General features: G+C 41.4%; 2 protein-coding genes across 8 annotated transcripts in view; one reads left to right on the top strand and one right to left on the bottom strand.

The window, feature by feature from the left end:
• ANGPT2 (angiopoietin 2) overlaps nucleotides 1-5,894 on the top strand; it is a 51,785-nt gene extending 45,891 nt beyond the window's left edge. For 2 of the 3 annotated variants that reach the window (XM_057697005.1, XM_057697006.1), the window contains exons 8-9: nucleotides 2,317-2,447; nucleotides 5,255-5,894. In XM_057697005.1, coding sequence (XP_057552988.1) covers nucleotides 2,317-2,447; nucleotides 5,255-5,415 — 292 coding nt within the window. In that variant the 3' untranslated portion in view covers nucleotides 5,416-5,894. The remainder of the gene's footprint in view (nucleotides 1-2,316; nucleotides 2,448-5,254) is intronic. The other variant, XM_057697007.1, reaches the window with a different exon arrangement.
• MCPH1 (microcephalin 1) overlaps nucleotides 1-23,436 on the bottom strand; it is a 231,755-nt gene that overhangs the window by 119,062 nt on the left and 89,257 nt on the right. For 4 of the 5 annotated variants that reach the window (XM_057696999.1, XM_057697003.1, XM_057697001.1 and 1 more), the window contains one exon: nucleotides 8,314-8,391. The exons of the other annotated variant lie outside the window; for it this stretch is intronic. In XM_057696999.1, the coding sequence (XP_057552982.1) occupies nucleotides 8,314-8,391 (78 nt within the window). Of the gene's footprint in view, nucleotides 1-8,313; nucleotides 8,392-23,436 lie in introns of those variants that run through there. 5 annotated transcript variants of the gene reach the window in all.

The following is a 23,436-nucleotide window of genomic DNA, read 5'->3' as shown; positions in this document are numbered from 1 at the left end:
GAAAAGAAAAAAAAACACAAAAATTAAGGATTAGACTGTTTATATAAGATTTTACAAAATGGGTCATTACCCTTGTATGCTGACATAAAAGTATTTTAAACTGCGATGGTTCTTAACAGATATTTCCTTTAGAAATGCAATCAATTTTTGGACATGCAATTTAGAAGAGCACACATTTGTTTAAAGCTCAGTTTAATTTACTTGGCAGTATAAGACAGATACTACATTGAAAAAAATGTTATCCTAATAAAATATGTGAATGTGATAAGAAGACTGTGATGTGACAAACTTATAATAACTGCAGATGTTTCAGAATGTCAATTGTATGCAGCAACGAAGTTGTTTTTTACTAGAGGAATTTTTCCCAAATGTTGGAAGACTGAAAAAATACATAAGAATGGATAAATGCATCAACAGAATATGATTATTTTTACTAAAACTAAAAATTATTTGTATCTTAAACCTTAAGAATCAGTTGCTTTTCACAAAAATTCTGGCAGTTCTACAGGGACACTGAGATTTAATTAGTAACGTTGGCATTACCCCTCTCTTCACTCTGCTGTGATATAAATGCAATAGCTACCAATTTAAAGCAATTTCAAGAACATGGCTATTCTTAATAATCAAATTTTAAAGGAAGGCAACTTTAAAACAATGCGCCATACAACAGAAGAATCTAAAAAGACAACTTTTCTCATAGAGACTCATAAAAAATAGTATTCTCCCTTTTTTTGCTTTGGGGAAATTTAATGCGCTCCCCTAGGACTGAAGTGTTCCAAGGGGACAGGAGAGTGAGAAGGAGGAAAAGCAAGGGGAGAGGTTTATCTCAGTGCTACCCACGATTAATGAGAAGGGCCTGGACAGGAATTAAAGTGTTTCAAAATCCCCAGGGTAAGCACAACTCACATGGCCGCGTTGCAGCAGGTGTATACAAAGAGGCTGCGCTAGGGCCCGGGGTCACGGGTGATACACGAGGATAACCCTGGGATTCGGAATTCGGTCAACGCCTGTGATGAGGTTTCCAGAGCTCCATACTACAAACACTAAAGAATCTAAGTTACCAACACGAACGTTCCTCAGGACCAATGACAGGGAACCCACTGCATATGCTCCCCGCCCCCCTCTTTTCGCAACAGTGCTTCCTGGGGAACCAAGCGCCCGGGTTAAGGGCGCCCCAGCGCAGCCCTGAGCAGAGGGGGGGAGCCGCCGCTCCGCGTACCACGTGTGCCTGCGGGCGAGGGTCTGCCTCCGAACCGAACCTCAGGATCTCCCACGGGCGAGGGGGTGATGCCCTGGGCGTCGCGTGCACGCGCGGGGAGGGTGCGCGGCACAGGCCGCTTCGAGACAGGCCCCGGGAACCCCTCCTCCCGGCTCCACCTTCTGTTCCAAAGTGACTTCCAGGAAGTTGCACTCCTGCCCGGAGAGTTGTTAGCAAATGTGAGCAGGTGTGAGCACGACGAGCGGCGTCTGCGGGGCCTGAGGCACAGCAGGAGGGTCTCCGGGACGGGGGACCCCGCGCCCCCGCACTCCACGTGCCGCACAGCGACATCGAATTCAGCACGGGCACCCGCGGCGCCGGGCCCTGCTCCGCGCTCTCGGGGCCCTTCCGCCCGGACCTGCCTGGAGCCGGGCTCACAGACCTGCTCCTGCCCTTCTCCCCTCCTCCTCCTCCTCCTCGGCAGGCACGTCGCTGGGCAGAGCCAGAGGTTTGCAGTCTTCTAAAAGCCTGGGCTGTTACCTAGGGTCCAACCTGATAGCATGCTTATTCTGTCTCGATGTCTGGCAGGTTTATTATAATACTATTCAGAAATGAGGAAAAGCAGCCGCAAGGATTTGTTTCCTGCACAGTTCCCTAGATTTCTACGCCGCGTTCAGCGGCCATTCCCTGCTGTCTGCTGCCCTCCCCACCCCCACCAGTCATCCTGCCCGTCTCACTTCTATGTGGATGATGCCTGGAGACTTGGAAAGACGATCCCGTCACGATGTATTTTCCCCTCTTTTGTTTATCTGAAAGCAGCAGGAAAATAAATTATAGGGCCCCGAAGTCCCCGCTGATGCTTGTGCAAGTGATATGCGTTGAAGGTTTCATGAAAACATTCCTCTTTGCCTAAGGATCTGATGATAAGTTGGTTCCTGTTTACACCAGCGCAAAAAAAACATTCTGTCCCAAGTATGCACAGTACAGTAACCAGCACAGCACGCGTTTCTGTACGATGAAATTCTTCGTGGTAGAAAACTTTCCGCTATGATAAATCAACCACCCCAGCCAATTATGTTTTGCTTTTTTTTTTTTCTGTTTTCTTTGCATGCTTACAGGATTCACCTTAAAGGACTCACGGGCACAGCCGGCAAAATAAGCAGCATAAGCCAACCAGGAAATGATTTTAGCACAAAGGACGCAGACAACGACAAGTGCATTTGCAAATGTTCACAGATGCTCACGGGAGGTGGGACGACTTTTCTCTCTTCCTATTTGTATTGGCAAGGAAGGGTTTCATAGAGGGAAAGGCTGGCTCTTTGGACTTAGACCTGTGATTGAGGACAGTGTCCAAATTTCATAAATAGACTCACTTGCTCAACACAGGGAGATTTGTTTTTCCCTTTTTCAGACTGTTGAGTTTTACACATGAATGTGATATTGAGCGAGAATTGTCAGCAGGCCAACTGTGTCTCCTCGGGACCTGCCCCTGGCAAGGAGAGGGCCATGTGACACTTGGCGAGCTCTCTGGAGCTTGTGCTGAGTGTCAGATGTTGGCATGATGGTTTAATTCCATTTCGCTTTATTAAAAGGTTAAAAATTCAAAATGGCAACCAAAACTGTGATATAGATTCATTAGTATAGAAATGTTTCCAATTAATAACTTACTGCTCAAACAAGGATTTTTCAGTTTTTTTTTTAAGGATTTCATTAATATATAGCAAATACTTATAATGCACAGAAATTAACCAGCCTCCTTTTCTGTGCATCACATTAAAATGAATGATTGTCCAGTTTAAATTAAGGCCTTTATTTTCAGGCTCTTCTTGCCTTCTATTTTTCATGTTAGACCTCTTAAAAAATAAAATAAAAAAATAAAAAAGAGAGAAATCATACCCATAAGTAAATGTGATATAACAGTCACTTAACGTGGCTAGATAAGTTTTCAGAAACATTTCAGAGTTGTGATAGGACCCAACTGTTAGAAATCTTATTCTTCCGATTCCTAAAAATTTAAAAGTGGAATAACCGGAACCAGTTAACTGTGATTGAGACAAGGAAAAAGCCTGGCAAATGCTGTCAAGTTGGTTCTTAAAAATACTGAAAGATTGAAATCAGCAACAAAAATTCTGCCAACGGTGCAGACTAAATGCAGAGGCAAACAGGAAATTGGCAGGGTTTAATTTGTAGAGACCATGAATTGTATCACCAAGAATTCATTCATTACTCACCCAGGAAAACCAGAGGAAAGAGCTGCGGTCAATATATCTTATAAATATAAGGTACTGCATAAACAAGTAAAGGATCTAAACTTATCATGTGTTCACCCTGTAGTTAAGAGTTGTTTTACAGACAAAAGGAAGGATTTATTTACGAAAATAATTTGAAATCCAGTAATTTTCAAGTCTTTAAAATGATACTGGGAGGTTTAGGCTCCATTAAGAAAATCAGCCCTATGGCTCCTTAGAGAATATATTTCATGTGTAAATACATGTTGGTAACATACATCTTCCCTATTAGCCATACTTACTTCAGTAATTATTGCAACCAGAGAAAGCTATCATGCTGATGGTGTGAAAGCTGCCTGTCTCTCCCGTTCGACTATAATAATCCTTTTCGAAGCCAACGGGGAGGGCGGAGGGTGGGGGGAGCGAGGACGCCGAATCCCTTTTCCTGTCTGTCATTCCCACACTGAGCCCAGCTGTCCACGCAGAGGGCGGCGGTTTTCAGACCACCCGAATGTCATGAGCTACTCAAGAGAGCATCCGTGCATTAATAACCAAGGAAACAACATATTTACTCACTCAGATAAAGATTTAGGGCTGAGAGTAGACGTGGAAAGGAGACGGGTGAGAAGAAACGCAGCCCGAGAGAGAGTGGAGCGGTCCCAACTGTAGAGGTCAGATTCCCAGCCGTGGTCTGGACCTCAGATAAACCAGCCTGATGACCGGCCAGACTTTTGCGTGGACAGTAAATTCTACAGTTGCGTCAGACAGCAGACTCCGGGATGGCCAGGTCTATAAACCTGCAATATTCCTGAATGTTCTGAAGGAGTATGAGTCACACACACAAATGTCTTAACACATCAACATTGATCTGAATCGGCTCAAGCCATGGAGATGCTACTATCAGGGAAGAATTTAGGCGCCTGGATGAAATAACTGGGATCACAATCCAGTGTGTAAATATCACAATATAAGAACTGCATCAGAATACTTTTTAAAGAAATAACACATGCCCCACCAATACCTGTAATGTTCACATTATTTATGTCTTGCTAGGTATGGAGCGATCAATAATAGTTACTTTTTTCTGTATTTTATATAAATGGCATCATACTGTACGTGTCCTTCCAACACAGCGTTGTAAAGGTTTATCCAGATTAACGCACGTAGCCTGAGGTCACTCCTTCCCCTCACAAGCCCAGGGCCTCCAGGTAAGGGTGTTAAGACCCCACGCCTGGTCCTTCAGGTGTAGGTGTGGACTCCCACCACCCCCCATCTCCACTCTACCTTAGTGCGCGCACCACCACAGCTTTACATTTCGTTTTTGTTTCTGGGACTTAAAGGTTTCCTTTCTATCTAGCGCCACTGAGTACTTAAAATTTGGGGTCACGTTTTAAACAAAAAGACTTTTTTTGTTAGGGGGAGGGGGAGCCTGAAGGTACCTGGTCTACCGCGTTGGTAGCCCTGGACGGAAGGTGGTCCTGGCCCGACAACAGCCCCCCACTGATTCTCTGGGTGTCGACCTCTCCACACGCCCATCTGTCCCTCACGTCTCCTGGTCACGTCTGTGCGTGACTTGCCCACCCCCACAGCACAAAAGGAGTAAGAAAGCTCGTAAAAACATGTGCCACAGGGAGCTGGGGTTCAGCCAGCATAGAGGTGGAAAACCACACTCCCACTGCCAGGGGTCACACTCCACTCCAAGAAGGTCCACACGGGCCCGCGTAAAATGCACAGAATGCGACTCGTGGGTCAGCCAGAATTTCTAACTCCACGGTGAGATAGTGAGGGCCGCCTAGTTCCTAATTCCTTCTGTGTTTTACTTTCACAGGCTGGTGGTTTGATGCCTGTGGTCCTTCCAACCTGAACGGAATGTACTACCCACAGAGGCAGAACACAAACAAGTTCAACGGTATTAAGTGGTACTACTGGAAAGGGTCGGGCTACTCACTCAAGGCCACCACCATGATGATCCGCCCAGCAGATTTCTGAATGCCTGAACACACCCGAGGAACGGTGTCTTGTCCAGATCTCAAAGACTTAAGCCCAAAGCTCTAAAAGACATGCTGCCTCCCCGTCCTGCTCAGACAGACCGTCCGCCCTCCATGCTGAAGGGACCCGTGAGCTACAAGGGAGAGCCCCATAAACGTCATCCCTTCAACCCGCATCACTCAACGAACCAAAGCACAACCCCCAACAAGCCACAGCCTGGTATGGTGACCTGGTGGAAAGCCTACGGGAAGATAAATTTAAGCTTGAGAATGAGACTGACAATTTACAGACTCTGTTGTCACAACCAAGAATGTTATGTGTGAGTCGATCAGTAAATAACTGGAAAACAGAACACTTATGCCACATAGTAGAGATAACCTTGGAACTGCATTCTTCTGAGCTCTGTTTATAGACTGTGTAAATATCCATATGTTCTGAATTCAGCATCAGTATCATAATTAAAAGGAAGGGAAGATTCTGTAAGCCATAAAAATATACTATATATTCAGGGATTTTTGTGAGAAGCAGTTACTAGCAGTTTAATATTTGGAGAAAGAAAAACATAGTTAATACATTTTTATTCCTCCTCTTAGGTGCTTTAAATTTTCATTTTGAGAACAGCATATTTACACAGGTATTGACAGCTTAGTTTTAAGTTAATGCTCAAATATATATATTTCGAGTTTCTATGGTGAAAACCTGCAGAATTTCTGAAATTGTTAATAGAAACATGTTCTTTTAGTATATATGAAGATTGTACTATTTTTTTCTGCCTCGCTGTTAAATATGAAGGTATTTTTAGTAATTAAATATAACTTATTAGGTGCGATGACCACATTTAACTTTTATAATATTGACAGCACTGTAATTTGGTTCTGAAACAAATGACTGTGCCTCATGATGAGGAAATCTTGATTTTTAATGATGAAGAAAATTATACATTTAATTTCATGACAAAGAGGCTTTCCTATCTTTTAGTCACTATTCTAACACAAATCTTTTTTCTCTTCTACTAAGATGTATTTTAGGGAATTAGGCTACAATGTAGTTTGTGGTTGAGAAAACCCTTCCATTTAAAACACTTACAAAGCTATACTTCTCAAGCTAGATTCACCCGAGAAGTTGATTAGGGGAAAAAAATAATTTACATTAGTAAAATTAACTTAAATCTGACTAAACTTAAACCACCAGCAAACTTAAAAAAAAAGTGTTCTGGAATGCAAAGCAAAAATATGATATTTATAGTATATTCAAATGTTTACTGAAAATTTTGAGAGCACGGATTTAAGCTCAAGACTGCGAAACCTTCGACTCCTAGAGTTTTAACTCAGTTTGAAGTTTTCATCGTACAGTTAATACTAATGAACGTTTTGTGTAATGCTTCATAACTTGGAAGCAATTTCTCATATGTTTGCATTTGAGTCAGCTGCTAGGAAACTTACAGCCAAATGTGCAGCCAGTGTTTACCTGTGCCTGTCTTCACCTTCTACTGTTCTACCACTTTTTTTTTCTGTATTCCATTTTTCTTCCCTAATTTATTGTACCCCATTACACCCCCACCCCACCCCACCCCGGGCTTAGTTTTATAACACTCAGGTGTGGTTAAGTCAACTTATGAACTCTGGACAAGTCAGGCCTTCTGCTTTTTCCACCCTGCTGCCCTTTCCCAGCAAATATATTAATGAGCAAATAACCTCCCATCTCACAACAGCTCCTCTTATTACACGTAAAAAGGCGCCATAAATTTAACAGAGGTTGAATTTATACACAGCTTTGTATCAAGCTAAAAAACATCTGGTAAGAAGAAAATATTACCGCCTCAAAAGAAACAATAAGTTTCCATGACATCTCAATGACCACGTGACAGACACCGAGGTGGGGAAATAAAAATACAGGAAAAACTGGTAACACACTGAGTTTATATTCATTTGTGCATGTAGGCAGATAAAATGAGTCTCAAAGTCAAACCTCACCACATTATTCAGAGTTACATATACTCTCTCGTGACAGAGAATGGGCGGAATTTGCATTTTTACTTTACACTTCAACTCCTTACCCAGTATTTCAAACAAAGAGTCTTGCTGAGAAGAATTTTTCTCTCCTTAAGAAAACATTTATAAAGTTGAGAGGAAATCAAAACAGCAGTCTCAAAAACAAAAACGAAAACAAACACAACCCAACAACTAGGTAACCAGAGCGATTGGAGGGCAGAGTTCAATTTCTCGCTATGTGATAGTCACATGGCATACTTAAACAACTAAAACCATGGAGACAGGGCGCAGATTACAAACCATCATTAATCTTTTCAAAAATAAAATGTCACAAACCAGTTAACATTTGAAAACAAAAGCCAACTTCTGCAAAATCCTGCTTCCAAATGAACATGAAATTACCTACTTATTAATCTTCAAAAAAAATTAGAACCTGGAACTTTCTCATTAAGCATTTAAAATACCTGAAAGTCAGTAAAGCTGAAGCTGAATTTTAGGAAAAACATCAAAACAGAAAGACCACATCGTAATGTTAGCAGGCCACAATTTTTATACCTATCAGTTCTATCTCCGTTAACAGTAACAGCATTATTTTTCAAAGCAGTAAGCAAGATATAATAACTTCTCAAAAATCTAGTCATTTTTCATTTTTGTATTTCTCAATCCTGAGGACTTTCATAATTAAATTTTTTGAGATTACATTTCTCACAACTTTTGAGGAATGTTCTCAAATTCTCACATTTATTCTCACAAATAGACAAAATGTGTTAAGTTCTCCAAAACCCTTTAGTTATAGCCATAATTACACCTGATTTAATTAAAAAAACTTGAGTGTATATCTGTGCTAATAATAATTTCCTGAAAATACCAAATTGTATTTACCATCATAAAATAATATGTGACTTACAGGAGCTGCAGGGAAGTAGTTAGACAGTTCAAACGGTTCCTCGGAAATCCAGTGACCCATTTCCAAAGACCACAGTACCTAGAAATGACAGAAGAAGCAGAACATTTTTTATAGACTATTTTAGGCTTTTAGCGATTGCACCATTTTCAAGGTATAGCAAAACCAAAATAAAACAAACAAAAAAACCTCAGCAGTAACTACACACTATATCGATCTGAAGCACATGTGTCTTGAACACCAAAATGCCATTAGAATCTTCAGGTTGCATAAATGTTACAAATATTAATAAACACTTGATTAAGAAAAAAGTCTGATGGTGAGAAGTCTGGGTTATTATCCTAGTGAGGCCAGTACTGTACTGACCACCACCCCATTTCTAAACATACGAAATACCACGTTTTCCTAAATTCCAGTTTCCAATTTAAGGAGTCATTATAGACAACCCTCAATAAATAATACAGAATTTTATTAATTAAAAAAAACCCATATATTAGAAGATAGATCATAAGCCTAAATTCAAAAAGCAAACCTTTTGGAGTGTAACTTTATTTCTATCATTAGCTAATATTTTTAGGAGAAGAAGTTCTCCACATACGTGTTTGGAAGCCCTTCCCACACTTTGGAAGAGTACAATGTGTCACAAACAAGCTTTCATCATCATCAACATCATCATAACCCACATATTTTTAAATAATCAAAATAATATTTCCAATTTTACTTCAACAATATTTGAGATTCTGTACTCATCTCTACTCTGTGATCAAACTCCCTGAAAATCTGTATGTTCCTATGTACTCGTAGAATTTACAGCTAAAATAGGCAAACAATTATGTAACTCACACTTATCTTTTTATTGCAACTTCCTTTCTTAAATTCAGTGAATCCACTCTTTTCTTCTAGAGTTGCTGTGTAAAGCTCAAGGGTTTTTTGCTGAATTACTAGGAATGAGGTCTAAGTCTTCCTTTTTGGTAGTTTCTAAAGTTCAGAACCATCTATGGGACATCAGTCTGAAATATTTCCTTTTTTACATATTAAACCTAGTACTTATCCAACATGAGACAGCAATTTTTTGTTTCTAAGAAAAAGTGATAATGGAATAAAGACAAGAACAGAATATAGAATCTGAATGATCATTCTCAGCACTGGCCTGGAATCTTAGTTTCAATAGATGCATTACTTATTCAACAACTGTTTCTTTCTGCTCACAATCCATTCATCTGTGCACAAATTATTGAGAGCCTACCATGAATAAGATCCCAAGCTGGGTCCTGGAAACCCAAACCTAGGTTTTACCCTCTTGTGGCGGGGGGGGGGGGGGGCGGGGGGGGGTGGTGTCCATGATGGCAAACCACAAATGCTGGTTTCTGCAAAGCAGAGCTGGGCAAACCTATGGGAGGAAGCAAACTAACTCAGGCTTGCAGAACCAAGAAAGGGTCCACAGAGAGGCCAACATTTAAACTGAGTGAAAGTTCATCAGGCATAAATGCCTAGAAATGCGATTGCAGAGTCATCTGCATACATACATACTCATCATTTTAAGGCCCTTTGATACATTTTTCCAAATTGCTTTCTCAAATGCTTGTACCTATTTACCAAAAACCTTATCCCTGTACCACTAGATTTTGCAACTGTAAACAGCTTTTGCTAATCTAATGAGTGAAAAACGGTATGCTGTCATTTTTTTGCACATTCCTGGATTATTAGTAAGGCTGAATATCTTTTCCTAGATGTATTAGCTAAATTCCCCAGATGACTTCATATTTTATGAGAGTATTGTCATCATCTTGCTGATTTTAATAACTCTTTATAAATATTATCCTCCCAACTATATAAGTTGGAAATATTGTTTCATTTTGTTCTTTTAACTGTGTATGGTGATGTTTGCCAAATTAAAGTTTCGAATTAAAAAAAAAAAATTCATCAGGCAAACAGAGAGACAGAGGGAAGGGTAGAGAGTCTTCTGGTGCCGGGAGAACACCATGTGCCAAGACAGCATTAAAGCAGGTTCTTTCTTTGGCTGCAGTAGAGGGGGCTTTGGAGGAAGCGATAATAAAATAGGATTGGCTGGCTCCTACGGTAGGGAAGGTATGGGAACATACCGTCTCTACTCCTGTGTGCTGAAGACGTCAGTGCAAGCAAAGCTGTCAGGCAGGAGAATTGGAAGACAAGCCAGGAAAGGCAGGACAAACAGCTCCGAGGGCGCTGGGCTCAAGATGCCAGAATGGGAATGGAGTCAAAATTGGTTCTCGGGGGGGGGAATTCTCTGATGGTGCAGTGGTTCAGTATCCGCCTGCCAGTGCAGGTGACATGGGTTCAATCTTTGGTCCAGGAGATCCCACATGCTGCAGAGCAACTAAGCCCGTGCGCCACAGCTACTGAAGGCCGTGTGCTCTAGGGCCTGTGAGACACAACTACTGAGCCTGTGTGCAATAACTGAGGCCCGCGCACTGCAATGAAGTGTAGTCCCCTCTTGCCACAACTAGAGAAAGCCTGTGTGTGGCAACAAAAGCCCAATGCAGCCACCAAAAAAAAAAAAAAAAAAAAAAAAAAGAAAGAAAGAAAAAAAAGGTTCTCAGGGACTCTGTTCAATCTTCAATTAGATTTGTGTGCACATAAGCATTTTGTCATTGAAGTCCCTCCCTGCCCCAGTTTTTTACTGCCTAACCAACATTATCAAAACTTATCCTAATAAGTTCAATGAAAGAAGGTATTAGAAAATTGTAACTCTACACTGAAATCATGTTTGTACACGGCTCTTCATGGGTGGTCAATAGAACCCAATGAAGTAACATAGTGTTTGCTACTCTTATCAGTCAACGTACGTTATCATTTACAGAGACACACTGGTTCCCTACAAACTCATATGATTAGCCCAGGAAATAAATTGTGGAAAGTTTCAAAATCAGGTTCATTTCAAGACATGAGGTGTGTGGAAGAATAGCTTAGTGAGAAACAGTGTAGCAGGGAGAGAACCAGGGAACCAGTCTTAAAAATGCATGTGGCATTTGAGTTCAAATGTAATCCACATTAAAATGTCAACTGAATTTAAACAATCTCTTGGAGAAAATTTATGTTCTCTGCATTTGTCCCTTTCTAAATGTTATGAAAATAAAACTATAAGGCGTCTACAGTAGTATCTGGGTAAGTGAATTAACAAATTTAACTTACGTAGGCATCCCATGAATGAGTATTGTACAGAGATAGCAGAAAACACAATTTGATTGTAATGAAACCATCAAATCTGAAATAAAGTGTAAATTTTTTTCTTTTGTTCTTTCATTAGCTAGACTTATCTTTACCTTAGTAGGGGGTTCAAAATAGGGAAAATCTACTCTGGAAGGTGGCAGTTAAGGCTGCAAGTGTAGTTAAAAATAAAAGGTTAACCTGACATATTTCTCATAATATACATGATAGGATGAAAATAATTGAGATGCTATAAAAAGCAAGGAATGGAGTTGCACGAACACAGAGGATCAAATCCCATGTGTATAGCCCTTAAAAGGAGGGTTGAGTTATTTCAGCGTCCACGGCAAATCAATGATACTTCTGACATTTTAAAATTGTCACTCATAAAACTTGAACCTTGTTGATGAGTTTACATAGGACCTATTTTCTTGCCTTATTATCAGATTAATAGTTAATGATGAGATAGCTTTCCGTAACGAAAGACTGACTATACAACTAATTCCATACCAGGCAAAACCCAAATGGTCTCCTCTCATTTCACTTCCACCTAATCATTCTCCTTGAACAGGGTGAGACGTGTAGCTACAGTGACCCCAAGCCAGACAATAGCTCTGAGACTGAATGCGCTTCAAGAACAGCATCAAACACAAGGAAGAAAATGAAGCCAACTATGGTTCAGCAGAGCAAAGTGAGCACAACCTATCCTCACCATCTCTCACGACTCAACTGAAATGATGAAACTAAGAGGAATGGGAAAAGAGGCCATGGCAGATAAAATATGATGATTGCAAAGCAGATAAATAAGTGGTAATTGACTTAGAAGAGCAAAGAAAGCTCAAACTTAATGTCTAGAGTGGGAGTCAGTAGGAAGCACCAGATTGCCTCCACAGATTCCCAGAATGGCAGGGAAATTAGTGGTACTAAAAACCTTTGAAAATGCAGTGTAGAACAGGGTGAAAAGGAGAAATCGACCTCCATCCTCCTCCCCACCCTCCTCGGGTACAAGAAAAAAGTAAAATCAGACAGGCTTTTCTGGGAGCAGTGGTGAGAAGCAGTAGGGAAAACTCCAGCATATCCTCACCCTGGGACTCGAGCACAGAACCCCACGGCAGGGCATGGGCCTTGTCTCTTCTGGAGAAATAAATCAGCCCAGGAAAAAAGACCTACAGGTATTGACAGGTGGACCTCCCTCAACCAAACACCCTCATCATGTCAGGTGATCTATATACTCAAGCAACCAGAATTTCAATCAGCTTTGCCAACCTCATTATTAAACGTGACTTTCCACCCATTTGATGAAAGCCTCTAGCATGAAAACAGAGACCACACCAAACAAAAAGGGGATTCCTGGGATCACGGTGATGGGAATTCCCAGGATAACAGCTGCTTGGTAGACTAGGGACACCCAGTCTCACCGGGAGCAGAGCAACCACGGGCTCATGGGTGCTGTCTCCAAGAGAAATAAATGGGATTGGAAGATTATCTGATGTGTGGACAGTTTTGGAGAAAAACTACAAGGCTTTTTAGAAATTTTCGTGGTGAGTTAGTGATAGGTACATAGAAAACGAAGCCATGGAAATGATTGTCAAGGATTAGGTCATCACAAAAATGACCAGAAACGAAACAGAATCATAGTACATTATGTGGCTTAGCTCAAATAGCATTCACATAGTCATCTGTGTGTGTATGCAGACGTGAACAGGTATGTGTTTTTATACATATATAACATGTTAAACAAAAATCAGAACCGTACTGGGTAGATGGGGAGGAGATGTGTGGGTCATAGTGAAAGCTATACAGTCGTATTTTAATCTTCCCTAGACGGAAGCCTATGGATAATGTCTAAAAGCGAAAAATAAAAAAATAGCAGGAAAAGCATTTTATTTAGAAACATGTAAATAAAATACCAGAAGGATATTGTAGGAGTGAGGATCCGGGTGGGGAAATAACACAGGAGGGAGTGCCGTTTCTATCAGAGGCCTCATAAATTACGCTTGATCCTGAAAACATTTTATTTGGGGTAATTCTACCCTTAAGAAAGAGTTGCCACAACCGTACAGAGTTCTCATTTACCTGTCACCTAGATTCCTCTACTGTGTGAGTTTCCAACTTAGCTCTTCTCTTTCAAAAGTCTTCTGCACCTAGAACCAGCCTGTCAATATCTACAAAAACATCTTGCTGGGCTTGTAACTGGAACTGAGTCGATTCTATAGTTCAACATGGGGAGAACTGACAGCTTAAAAAATCGTTTCCCAATTCATGAACACAGCAGCTCTCCTTTTATTTAGGTCTTTTAAAATTTCTTAAGAGTTTTCTAGTTTTCCGCATACAGATCCTGCACATATTCTGTCAGACCTAAAGCTAAATATTGCAACTCCTGGGGTTGCTAACATAAATGGCATTTAAAAAATTAGAATTCCGGGTGTTCACTGCCGAAGTCCAGCTCCAGCGGGTCCAGGAGGACCCAAGGGATGAATGGCGTCAGCGCAAGGAAGAGACGAGGAGGCCTGTGTCAGCTACGCAGGATCTCTCTTTATTGTCAGAGCTTTGTGTGTTTATATCGTAAACATATCTCAGAAAAAATCTTTTACGGCAGAGCATATCTTCCCTCAGCATCTACCAGTTTCTTTCTTTCCTCAGGTTTGGCTTGCAAACCTTGTGACTCTGAGGTAAACATACGTAAATAACTTAATCTTATATCTAAGCAAACATAGCCCTTAGCACCCATACCTATGCCTAAGGTCTAGGTCTATACTTATGCCTTGCTGCAATCATGAGCATTACAAAAAGAGCCACCCCTCCCTTTTCTCCAGCATTTAGTAGCCTGAGGTGCCCACCTTTTCCACCAAGGAGTGGTGGGAGGGGACTTGGTGGGGCAGACAGGGAGAAAGAATGTGTCAAACCCTGGTTCTTTTCTGGGGACATAGAAACAGGGAGGGGAAGTGGGTGGTAAGCATAGTATTACAAAGAAACAAAGAGCAGAATGGAAAATGGGTGGAGATGGTCTGGGGCCTGTCCTTGCAGAGCGTTCACCTTGTGATCCTCCTGCTCCGAAATGCCCTCCCAAGGAGTTCTCGCCTTGCGGTCCTCCTTGGAGCCTGGTGACCTTGTCACAGCATTGGCTTGTCCAGACGGCTCCACAGTTCACAGACAGTATACAGAAATACAACCAAATTTTGCATATTGACCTTGTATCCTGTAACCTTGCTTAACTCAACTTACTAGCTGTAGGAGCTTTTCTGTAGACTTGTTGATATTATCTGTGTAGTCAATCATGTCTTATGTAAACAGACAGTGTTGTTTTCTTCCTTTCCCAGTCCTGGTGCATACATTTTTCTTCCTTAATGCACTGGCTAGAACTTCCAATACAATGCAGGAGAGGAGCGGTGAGGGCATTAAAGTTGCTTGGACAACTTTATGAGGCAGATTAATTGATTTATTATAATAGCATAAACCCAAATTCCTCTTGTATATAAATTAATGTATCTATGTAAAGCACAAGATTTTTTGTTTGTTCCTTTAATTAAAAAGGGGTCTATTGTTATTTGGTACTGGTGCTGGCTAGTTGTCATAAGCTTTTATTAGCTTCTTCAACTCTCTATTCCCCACAGAATAATTAGAACATTCTGAAGGATCAGAAGAACCAAATGCCACTTCCTGGATCAGAACCAATCAAATAACTTTTTTCTTTAACATTCACTTTAATTTCTTAATGTTTTCTTAATTGCCTAACAGATTTTCTTCAGCTGTCTTAAAAATTAATTTATTCACAGAGTATTTAATAAGCAAAAACACTAAAAAGGTACCCTTAATTTTTGGCTTCTCAAAAAAAAAAAAGTTAAAGAGGGGAAACAACAGTTACTTCCACGTACGAGTGATATGAGGTCAGGATGAGAGAAAAGCAACCTGTAAGGGCGGCTTTAGGTTGCACTTGAAAAACTGAATGATCCCAGGGGATGATTCACTGTGGGTGCTGATCCTTACAACTGCAACAAGAAGCTGATTCAACTTACCAGAGCGCATTACTAATTGTGTTGAAACCATTTATTCACATTCACAGTGTCTTACTGTAATTGTAATATTGTTTACTCCAAGTTTCTAAATAGCCACGGTAATCGATCATTCTTTTTGGACTTGTCTCCAGACCATACTACCTACCATATATATTTGTTAAATTCAAGTGTAGTTTTGGTACTAAGAACACCAGTGAGAACACAGCAACTAAGGGAAAAAAAAAAGCGGGGGGGAGGGCCTTCTTTGTGGGAAAAGTCAACAATATTCTTTGCGTACAAAAGACTTCATATTGTATAAAATGCCCACTGAGTAATTAAAATTCAAATCTGATGGTTAGAAACTTGTGCCACAGATGTAACCCATGGGGATCGAGTGAATTTCAAACAGGTTGAAAGTATACGTTATTTTCTCCTTTAATCACTGAAAAGAGACTGGGCGTGTCTTTATCACCCTCTGCCCTTCCATCCTTCCACACACCAACTGGGGTAAAAAACCTGGTTGTGACAGTCCATGGAGGTAAACATATATGCACATTTGCAAATGATCATGACTAATTTTTTTGCTATTTTAAGCTAACAACAAAGTTATAAAAATAAAATTATATTTTTCCCATCAGATCTCAGTTTCTTTGCCTCTGTTATGAGAGTTATTGATTTTCTCAAACAACAAAACCTTAAGAGAATTTGCTAGTAGATCCACTGTTTTGACTTTTTCTAGAGGGAGGATAACAACATTTATGCTTCTTCCACAGACAGTATAATGTACTGGTTAAGAACACAGAACCCAGGCAACTGGGTTAAACCAATGTCCATCTCTTTATAGTTTTGTGACAGGAGGCAAGTTAGTTAACCTTTTTGTCACATGAAAACATTATATATCATCATAGATTACAAAAATATCCATGTAGGTAATGAAATTGCTGCAGCAATACAGTTCTTTCCAGGTTAAGCTTCAGAAGAAAAAGCTGGGGCTATCAATTGTATAACTCTTAATAACCATATACTAGGGTGCTTGTGTCCTGAACACTTTGGAGCCAGAAAACAGAGGCCTAGTCTTCCAGAAAGACCAACTTGAACTGGCCAAGTTTCAAGGCAACGATGTTGGTTCCAAAATAAGTATTTCCAACACATCTCAGGACACCAAGAAATGCTTTCTATAATGTCATCAAGCCATTTTAAAAATACAAGTAGTCTGCCTCAATGAGGCAATTTTCCAAGTGATTTCTTTTTTAATGTTCATAGCAGTTTTATTTATAATGGCCCCAAACTGGGAACTACCAAGAGTCCATCAACAAGGGGATGAAAAAACACAATGTGGTATATATATCCATACAGCAACAACAAGGAACGAGCAACTGATATACATAAAACTAAGTTAACCTCAAAAATATTATGCTGAGTAAAAAAAAAAAAGCAGACACACAAAAAGCATACTTTTGTGTGTCTACTTATATGAAGTTCAACAACAAGCAAATTTAATCCAAGGGACAGAAGCCAGAAAAACGGTTGTCTGGGTTTAAGAATCATAGGATGCTGAGTGAAACAGAGCACAGGAGAACTTTCTTGGGGAGATAAAAATGTTCCGTAACTTGTTCTAAGTGGTAGTTACCCAGGAATTCAATTGTCAAAAGTCTTCAAATTGTACATACTTAGAAATGGAGCATTTCAGTGTATACACATTATAGCTCATTAAAAAAAAATGCTGGTTTCAGTGCTGACATTTGCTCTGATGAATTTAATCCACTAGAGAATACCTTCCAAGACACAAAGCTACTTTCCTAGAAATGAAGTAGAAGTATTTTCAGCATTTTGGGGCCTTACCCTCCATGTGATTTTTTAAATTGAGGTGAAATTCACATGGTCCACAAGTAACCATTTTAAAGTGTACAGCTCAGTGGCATTTAGTTTACTCACGATGTGGGGCCACCACCACCTCTTTCTAGTTTCCAAACTTCTGAATCAGCCCAGGGATACACCCCGTACCCATTAAGTGCTTCCCCCTCATCCTCCTCTCCACTCCACCCCGGGTAACAACTCATCAGTCTTCTGTCCGAGGATCTTCCTCTTCCAGGAAGGAATCATATGAAAGGAATCCTATAGGTGACCCTTAGGCTTCTTTCACTTGGCATCGTGTTTTCAGGGTTCACACGACTTATGATTTGAATGAAGACTAAGACGGGTGTCACAAAAGGCTTGTCTAATAATATTAGTAAACCATATGGACTGAGTGCTCACTGCACACTTACTGCCTTACTCGTCACACAGCTGGGAAGTGGCAAGGTTGGCATCAAAACTCACTCTCTTATCCATTAATCTTTTAAAAACACACAAGATGGTGTACAGTCACGGAATGAAGTTAAAGTTTAAGGAAGCAAAAGATCAAAATCTCCCCTAGGCTCCCTCTGGAAGTAGACGCCAGGAAGCCTGTGGGCTACACATGGAGGAAAGCTGAATTCAAACCCCAAATTCACCATTTCAAGCACTGGGATTGTGAGCAGTTTATCACAACTTTTCAAAGTCTCAGTTTCCACAAGGATTGTTGTGCTGACAAGCTGAGCGTATTGAAGTCTCCTGACGAGATGGCCCCACATCTTTAACTTTTCTACGTGGCTAACATCGTCTGGAAGCAGCGCCCTCTCCACCCTCAGACACGCTCACTGGCCGCCAGCTCCTCCCTTCGTGGTCCTGGGATTAGCAGCCCAAACATCACCTGGGAGCAAACGAAGAACCCGAGACCCAGGCCCACTGAGCCAGAATCCGCATTTTAATATGATTCTCAAGTGATTCACATGTTATTAAGATTGAAAAAGCACTGCTTCAGGACTTTCCTGGTGGCCCAGTGGTTAAGAATCCGCCTGCCAATGCAGGGGACACGGGTTCGATCCCTGGTCCGAGAAGATCCCACATGCCCTGGAGAAACTAAGCCCTTGCGCCACAACTACTGAGCCCACATGCTGCAACTACTGAAGCCTGTGGGCCCCTAGACCCCGTGCTCCACAAGAAAAGCCACCACAAAGAGAAACTCGTGCACTGCAATGAAGAGTAGCCCCTGCTCACCCAACTAGAGAAAGCCCAAGCGCAGCAACAAAGACCCAACGCAGCCAAATAAATAAATAAGTTAAAAAAATAAAAAAAATAAAAAGCACTGCTTCAGCTGTCTCAAAAGCAGGGGGGTTGGCGTGCAGCAGGAAACCAAAACTTAATACAACCTATTAAACCAAGACAGAAAAAATAAGCAAAAAAGTACTAAAAATAAGTAGTTAAGAATTCTTCTCCCTTTTTAAGAGATATTAACTGACAGAGACTAAATACCAGATGTAAGAGGAAAAAGAAGCTACATGTTGATACGTATTTGAACATTCTTACAAAAAAGTTTGGCTGTATCATATGCAGGCATTCAAGTTAGATTTATTCTGCTTACATTTTACCCAATCTTTTCCAGGAAAAGAAAATGGATTATTCTTGGATTTCAGAGCCTAACTGCTCACAATGAGCCACTTTTTACATATTGCTAAGTAGAGAGCAGGGTGACCCCGCATTTCACCAGTGTACTTAATGTGAAGTCCAAACAGCTTTATAAATAACACAAGCTCCACTTTTCTTATCAAAGTGAAAACAAAGAAATAAATATAACACATTCCAATGTAACTAAAATAAATAGCAGAAACATCCCTTTGCTGTATGAAAACAAAGTAGAGATTATTACCATCACTGACAAAAACCCAAATATTATGGCTATTAAGAGCAATCTCTTGTGTTTTGTTCTTTCTGTGAATTTGAGTTATATATTTTTTTTCTTAAATGAGCTCGGGTCATCTTACTTTCATGAATTTTAACGAAAGTGCACATGAACTACATAGGCACTTCCGTAATTTATAATGTACAGTATTTTTAAATGACATTTTTAGCTCATTAGAGGCAAGAAGAAATTCAAGATTTTTAAAAGAAATAACAGTATGTTTAGTCATCCAACTGTTCACTCACTGATTCAACTAGAAAATGCTGTGTTCCACATCCCATCGTGAGTCCTGGGCCACGTAAGGAAGACAGGCTCAGCCTCTGCCCTTGAAGAGCTTGTGATCACTAAATAAATAACCAGTGTCTGCTGAAGAGGGGCTGCTTTAATGTCTGAAACAGTCTTTGTTTTGCCCTAGTCCCTGTGCTAAGGAGGGTATGGCTGTCTCTATGTGAGTTTTTTTGTTTGTTGGTTTGGTTTTTTTGTGGTGTTTTTTGTTCTATGTGAGTTTTACTACCAAAAATACTGTCCAAAATTTAACAATAGAAGTAAGTGTTGTACTTCAATAGGAATCCACAGAATATCAGAAATGCCTAAAAGGAAAAAAGTCCTGTGCATAACATTAATGCTTGTGTACTAGTCTTTCTTGTCATCCAACGAAACAAAAATAAAAAAACATTATAGGAAACGAAGTTCGGTGGAAGCATGCTTCTCTACTCACTGCAGGACCCTCTCTGATGGTGTGCGATACGGCACACGGTGGGCAGCCTGCAAGGAAGGCAGTATGGACCATGTGAAGGACTGAAGCACTTCATTCTGCCCCAGCTTCACGAGAGCCCACAACCAGAGATCACACAGCTGCATTGATGTGTCAAAGCTAATGTCTCAAGTCTGTGAACTCCCTGAGAACCACCAGTGTTTGATAAATTATTAGGTTATGCAGAACTTTAATACTGAAGCACAGGAAATTTGTTCTTGCTAAAGAACAAGGACCAATTCAGAAGACTAAGAAGTAGATTTACCATGCATCTAAGGCAAGCTGCCATTTCAAGTTGACAAAATCACTTTTAGTTACGTATTTCTTATTCTCTGGCTAAAAACAAAAGAGGCTAAGAGGTTTTCTGCAGAGAACCTTCCAGGGCAATGAATTTTAGGAGAAACACATTGTGTGGATCATACATTAAAAGTATCAGTAGCAAAACGTTGTCAATTACAGTTTTGAAAAACATATAACAGTTTTTTAAAATCCAGTATTTCTTATATCAACTCTCTTCATAACCCTAATATTCTCATGAAAGCCCAATTCACAGAGGGTACTTGTGCAGAGATGAACAGAGCTCAGGTATGATGCTCTGTGGCGATCTGTTCTAATTCAGGAACAGAGCTTAGACACGATGAGCTTAGAACAATGTCCCCAAGGACAGTTAACAATGTCCCCAAGGTCACCGACAGATATCTCAATGATGGAGAGCTGAATGTAATTTTCGAAAAGTTCCAGAGAATGAAAGCATGGTTGCACTTTCTGATGAGAACCTGGAGGTAAGATCTCCTGTGCTACTGGTTAAGACGAGCGCTGCTTCCCTGGGATGCCAGAAACAGGTGAAAGTTTAGGAATTCAACCGAAAGTTGCAAAGGTTAAATAATAAAGATGTACCTTTAGGTATAACTGAACTTTTTTTCTAAAAATGAGCTTTGAATTTGTGATTCAGTTCCACATGGTCTAAGCTGAAGTCCTAGAATTCTCAAGCATAAAGCGAGGAAGAGATAATCTGAGGTTTAGAAAAGTTAAGAACTGGCATTTCTACTTAGTTGCCCCTAGTTAAGCAGAACAAAACAGAGACGGTGAGACCCCTGAGGCCGTATTTTGAAAAGAACGGGTGGCCACGAGCATCGGACAAAGGGAATCCCTGGGTTTTCTCCCATGCAGCCTCGTGCATGTACAGTCTGCCAAATATGGTAACTTCTGCTTTAAAATACATAACCTTAATCTAGTACTTTTTTCCCTGCTAAAGCCAACAGATTCAGGTGCCTCACCAGAGCATTTCCAATTCATCATAACCAAACCAAACTGTCGAGTCCCAGGAACGCTGTCTTTCACTTTGCCGTCTTACAAGGCTTGAGTCACATTTCACGCTGCCCCGTCCAGACAGCATGAGATGCAGAGACAGTACTACACTCACTGTTCCCACTTCTTTACTTGCTATTAGCTTTTCAACCCTCCTCATCATGAAGCTTGATGCTTCCAAGGTCTCTGACCACATCCAGCTGGTCAAACCCAATGGTCACTTCTCTGTCCTCACCCTGTTCGCCATCCAGGGGAATTCAACACCACTGAACACGCTCTCCTTCCTGAGACGGCTCCTCTTTCGTACCAGTTCCCCTGGTGGTCCACCTCCATCACTACTGATCCTTCTTGGTCTCGCCTGCCTGCTCCTCTTCCTTCTCCCCGGCTCCTAAAGGCTGGCACAGCCCAGGGCCCAGTCCTAAGCTCACTTCCCTCCTTGTTCCACACTCACTCCCCAGGTTCCAGGGTTTAAATCCCACCTATGCGCTAATGGTTCCCAGCTGGGTATTGACAGCCCTGACCTTTGCCCTGCATAAACAAATACTGAAGTATAGAAAATATAATTTGATATTTATATTTTATACAACTTGATGTGATATCTCTATGTGAATGTTTAATAGAAATCTCAAACCCAATATATATAAAACTCAGAATTTTTTTTACTGTACCCCAAACCCTGCCAATGTTTTTCTCCCCCAGAATCCCCCAACTCAGTCACTGGCACCGCTAACTACCCTACAGAATTCTCAATCATCTACAGTTGCTCAAGTAAAACACGTAGGCAGGGGGCACCTTGACGTCTCTATTTCCACACATCCATGTTATCCAGCCCTGTCAGATCCTCCTAGAAAGTGCACCAACGTGATCCCGGCCACGGCCGTCGTGATTCCTCACATGGACGATCGTTCACTTCCTGCTTCAGGTCCCTCTGCTCCTGCCTCCCTGCCGTCCATTCTTTACACGGAGCCAGAGACAGAACCTGGCCGCCCTCTCATTAAAGTACACCGGTGTCTCCCAAGCTCCCGGCCATGACCCAGGAAGCCAAGGCCTGTCCCCCGTGTCCTGACTCAGTGCCCCGGGCCTTCCTCTCCTACAATCTCAGCCGAGCGACCTGAGCCCTTGCTCTCCTGTGCCAGATGTATGAAGCAGGTGCTGCCCAGCACCTTGCAGCTGGAATTGGAAGATAATTCCAATGGCTGTGTTCCAGCACGTCACAGTCTCCTCCCCCTAAAGACAACTCTCGGGACGTCCCTGGTGGTCCAGCAGTTAAGGCTCCGCTCCCAATGCAGGGGGCCTGAGTTCGATGCCTGGTCTGGGAACTAGATCCCGCATGCTGCAACTAAGACCTGGCGCAGTCAAATAAATACTAGACGAGACAATGTTCACTTTCTAAACTTCGGCATGGGTCCCTCCAAGTCCTGTTCACTCATCTTCCCAAGTGCTCTCGAGAAGGGCGACACCAAACCCCCAGACTTTCTAGGCAAATCGCTTTTCATATCTGTCCTCGGTGGTGAGGTTACAGGGCCGGGAAGGCACAGCACCTCCAGGCTGGAAAGAGCACCCCGGGTCTGGCCAGGGTGACAGGATGGCAGAGCGGGTGCAGGACCCCTACAGACCCTCTACTTCCTGTGGCCCCACGGTGTGCAGAGGAGGAGTTCGGGCACCTTCTGGGAACCACTGCAAGTGAAAGGAGCAGAGGACGGCAGGCTCTGTGTCTGTCCACAACAGAATCCATTATTTTAATACTGATCAAAAATCTTAAATTAGGTGTACTTTGAGATGATTGTTTTTAGCCAGTGCCTTAGGGTAGTATCTTTATCAAGACCGTTTCAAAGATTCACATCCAAGTCAGATGAGCTATTTTTCCCAGTGTCTCTACCACTAAACAGAATAATGTTTATTATCTCACAGCATCCTGGAGACAGTGGATGTGAAAACGTTTTTTAAAGTATAAGTACTTCATCGAGGTATAATCTGCGGCAGAGTGAAAATAACTCTGGAACCAAGCCAGTGCAGATGCAAAGACCCAAGCTGGAGATCTTATGTCACCAACGCCTAGCACGCGGTTGCAGCCAATAAATGTTTGCTAGAGAACTTAAGAAAACAGCTGAAAAACCATGGTG

The sequence above is a fragment of the Hippopotamus amphibius genome, chromosome 10 (genome assembly GCF_030028045.1).
Source record: "Hippopotamus amphibius kiboko isolate mHipAmp2 chromosome 10, mHipAmp2.hap2, whole genome shotgun sequence".
NCBI lineage: Eukaryota > Metazoa > Chordata > Mammalia > Artiodactyla > Hippopotamidae > Hippopotamus > Hippopotamus amphibius.
The sequence above is the reverse complement of the archived record's forward strand: the minus strand, read 5'-3'. Positions and strand labels throughout refer to the sequence as shown.